This window comes from Rosa rugosa, chromosome 6 (assembly GCF_958449725.1).
Source record: "Rosa rugosa chromosome 6, drRosRugo1.1, whole genome shotgun sequence".
In the NCBI taxonomy this organism is placed as follows: Eukaryota; Viridiplantae; Streptophyta; class Magnoliopsida; order Rosales; family Rosaceae; genus Rosa; species Rosa rugosa.
Genome location: NC_084825.1, coordinates 53,684,366 through 53,688,391, shown reverse-complemented (window position 1 = coordinate 53,688,391; position 4,026 = coordinate 53,684,366). Strand labels below are relative to the sequence as shown.

Genomic DNA, 4,026 nt, shown 5'->3' with positions numbered 1-4,026 from the left:
CTCAACTCTTATATATGTGTTTCTGTCTTGCATAAAATTTTAGGTTGTGCACAATGATCTATGCACATCGGATGGTTTGCATGAAGTAGAATTGCTGTTACCAACAGGGGCTATTGCAAGTGCTTTCTTATCTATTGTTATACATTTACTTCTGGTACCAACAGGGGCTATTGCAAGTGCTTTCTTATCTATTGTTATAGATTTTTTTTTTTTTAACAAAGAAGTTTGTTATTTGTTGATTTTTTTTTTTTATATAATAGTAGTCACAAGATGCGCCGTTCCAATGTGTCTAACATTCAAAAGCCTACTACTGGTATGTATTGTATTTTTTTTTTATAAGTTTATAATTCATTTATATGGTTGATTAATTAATAATTTAATTTAAATGTATGTATAACAACAGGTAATGCACCGAGTAAACACTTTCGTGTAGCAGCTACTGATCTGCCATGCCCAAATGGATCCCGTTCTACTTCAGGTAATTTTTCAATTTTTGTTTTGCTACAACAATATTTATAGAAAGTTAGATTTAACTTATTGATTTGATTCATATTGATTAATTTAACATGTGTGTGTAATAACAGGTAGTGTAATGAGTAAACGCTCTCGTGTGCAAACTACTGATCAGCCATGCCAAAATTCTGTAGAAGATGGACTTAATTCTGCTATTGGTACCACTACAGAACGAACTACTACGGGTAAGTTAGTATTGCAATCTTCTTGAATTCAATTTTTATCACTTTAATTATTTATGTACTAAGAAGTGTAGAGAAAAGAGAGCGGAATGTAATTTTGTTTTCGTGAATTGCAAATTAGAAGGGTATACCTAAATTATATGTATAATGACAGGAATCAGAATTAGTTCACGTCTTCAGCATCAAACTGCTAATGATCAGCTATTGATAAATGTTACAACTGAAGAGCGAAATGATAATGTGATGTCAGCTAGTAATCAAGAGCCTCCTACAGGTATATACAATATTATATATATTGTTATATTTTGAAAACTAAATATATGTGCGTACTTCATTAATTAAGAATTATCTTAAAGGTCCAACAAAAAAGGTGCAGGGAAAGACAAGAGGAGTGAATTAATGCAGATAAGGTGTTTTCTCAATTGAATGCTAAAATACCTGTCACTCTGACTGAACAAAATGGCAGACCTACAGGCCCATATGCTGAAATGTTGGCCAATGAAATTGGTTTCACAGTTCGAAACCATGCCCCACTAAATGTGGAAAAATGGAAGAAGATTCCGAAAACTGAAGTGGATAAGTTGATTAAAAGAATAACGGTGAGTGATGGTTTGTTTTTCTAAAATGTAAGTTTACATTGATTGCTTTAATTAATATTTTGTTTGACATGAAATTATTTATATGCAGAACAAGTTTGACATTGACATGTCTCTTCCTTGGGTCGAGAGATAAGTAATTACAACATGTCAGACTGTATTTTGTAATTTTCGTTATAAGTTGAAGAAACATTTTGAGAAATTTTCAACAATTGAGGAAGCAATTGAAAACAAACACGATGATGTCAAGACTCAGGAAGAATGGGAGTTTCTCTGTGCTCGTTTTTCTAGTGAAAAGTTTCAGGTACAATATTGTTTTTTTTTTTTTTTACTATTTTTCAACACAGTTTACTTTTTTGTTATATTAGTTTTCTTTTTCATTTAGATTCCAACTAACTGTTTGATATTTCATAATAATTTTCAGATTCGTTCAGAGAAGAATGCTATAAATAGGTCAAAGTTGACACATCACCACAAATCTGGGTCAAAGTCATTTATGTCTCACCAAGAGCAAATTGTAAGATACTTATAAATTTTATTAATAAATTTATAGCTTCAATATGTATTTGTAGATGTTAAAAGAATGTGTTTGAACGTAATAGGCAGCACATACTGGAGAGATGCAAAGTGCAATTGATCGCTTTGAAACAGAGTACAAAAGCACTAAAAAAGGTTGGGACTTGGGAGCAAAAGCAAAGTGGGTAAGTAGCTTGTTAACGATGCATACATATGGACAAAAGCTCTATAATGTATATATGTTGACCATGACTATAGGTGAAATTATCTAATTGTATATATTTTTTATTTGTAGGATGAAATGATTAAGATGCGAACTGAGACAACTCAACCTGATGGAACTCGGACAATGACAGATGATGAAATTTGTGCAAAAGTCCTCGGAGTCAAATCAGGCTACATCAAGGGTTGTGGTTTTGGCCCTAGACCTCCACCCTTAAGGGTCTCTCATTTGTCGATAAATGAAATGTCTGAAAAGAACAAAGAGTTGCAAGAACAGCTTCAGGAGACCCAACACCTTGTAGGGACTCAACAACAAAAGATTGATGCACAAAATGAGGTGATCCAAAGATTGGAGGAGCAAGCCAAAAAGTTTGAGGAGTTTATGGCTAACTTTTCCAGGCAACATCCATCAAGTTAGTATCTTTATTAGAGAACTTAAACATGGAGAAATGATTTTTAGATCATCTTGATTTTGTTATTGGTTTTAGACTATTTTTGTTACTCCTTATGTTAGAGAACACTTTGATTGTTATTTTAGTTTTATTATTATGAGATTTATTATTGGTTTGACTATTTCAATTAGTTTTAAATATTTTGATGTAATATGGTAGAGAACAATCGGTGACAAAACCATCTGTATTGTCAACATTTTCCTCGTAACAAGCAATCAATTGTAACGAAAAAGAATTTCCTCGCTATAGGCTATAGAATGTACAACGACGAAAGTAAATTTCATCACTATACAATACACAACTTATGACGACAAAAATAAATTTCCTCGTTATAGATTGTAATATGTACGACGATGAAAGTAAATTTCATCGCTATAGGTTATACAACCTACGACGACAAAAAGTTAATTTCCTCACTATAGACTATACAACCTACAACGACAAAAGTAAATTTCCTCGTTACAGACTATACAACCTACAATGACAAAAGTAAATTTCCTCGCTATAAACCATATAACCTATATCGACAAATGTAAAGTTCCTCGTCATTGAGTACCTTTGGCGAGGAATAGTATTCTCGCGTACAAGACACATATAAGGAAGAAAATGAATTTCCTCGTTAAAGATTGCTTATAGTGAGGAAAGACTTCCTTGCCAAAAGATATCTACAACGACGAAAATGTTTTTTCAATTTTTTTATTATTTATAATTTCTAAATTATTTACATATCATTAGCGAGGAAATAATACTTTAGCGATGAAATTTATTTTATCGGGAAATATATTTAACGACTATTTTCTAGCCTTCAAAAATTTTCAGTGAGAAAAAAGTATGAGTTTAGGCGAGGAAAAAATTTGTAGCTAAAGAATAACGGCGAGAAAAAATAATTTTCATCGCGAAAAGGGATTGGCGAGGAAGTATTATTTTTCTCGCTGAAACTTTTCTTGACCACCCTACCGCGAGGAACTGGCGACCAAAATATTTTCCTCGCAAAAACAATACGGCGAGGAAATCTCAGTTTTCAGCGACAAATTTGTTCCTCGCAAATTAGCATTTTTGTTGTAGTGATAGGAAGGAGTGCGAATGTTTTGCGGCGGTGTGTGGCGGGGTCGGAGATCGCCTGTGGGTGGGGACCGGGCGGTCGCGTCGCTGCAATTCTCTGGTGGCAGATCAGATCGAGTGGACTCGATCTATTCAGATCGGATCGGTCATGGGGTGGGATGTTCTGACTCTGATCTCTGGAAGGGTGGGGTGGTTGGCCGGACGGTGGATGTCGGCGCTGCTGCAGGTGGATGGTCAACAGGGGAGGCACCAGCAATCTATCAGTTCTGCATCCGATCTCGGCTTGGGCCGTTTGAACATCGGGTCTGGGCTTTGACCATCTTGTTGGTCTGGGCTTTGACCATATTATATTTTTTTGTTTTGCTTAATTATTATTTACTTTTAGTATGCTACGACTCTATGCCGAAAATAATTCCCTACCACCCTTGGTTAGGGCGAAATGGGCTTTGTCCCGGTATGCACACTCTGTGTGCCTTGACTGGC

The 4,026-nt window shown here is 34.8% G+C and overlaps 1 protein-coding gene across 1 annotated transcript; it reads left to right on the top strand.

Moving 5' to 3' along the window:
• Nucleotides 1-270: 270 nt before the first annotated feature.
• On the top strand, nucleotides 271-2,546 carry LOC133717027 (uncharacterized). The gene is made up of 8 exons (XM_062143650.1): nucleotides 271-313; nucleotides 404-478; nucleotides 585-698; nucleotides 850-969; nucleotides 1,429-1,595; nucleotides 1,716-1,808; nucleotides 1,894-1,992; nucleotides 2,103-2,546. The coding sequence occupies exons 1-8, from the start codon at nucleotides 271-273 to the stop codon at nucleotides 2,445-2,447; spliced, it is 1,056 nt and encodes a 351-aa protein (XP_061999634.1). The 3' UTR covers nucleotides 2,448-2,546.
• The last annotated feature ends 1,480 nt before the right edge of the window (nucleotides 2,547-4,026 follow it).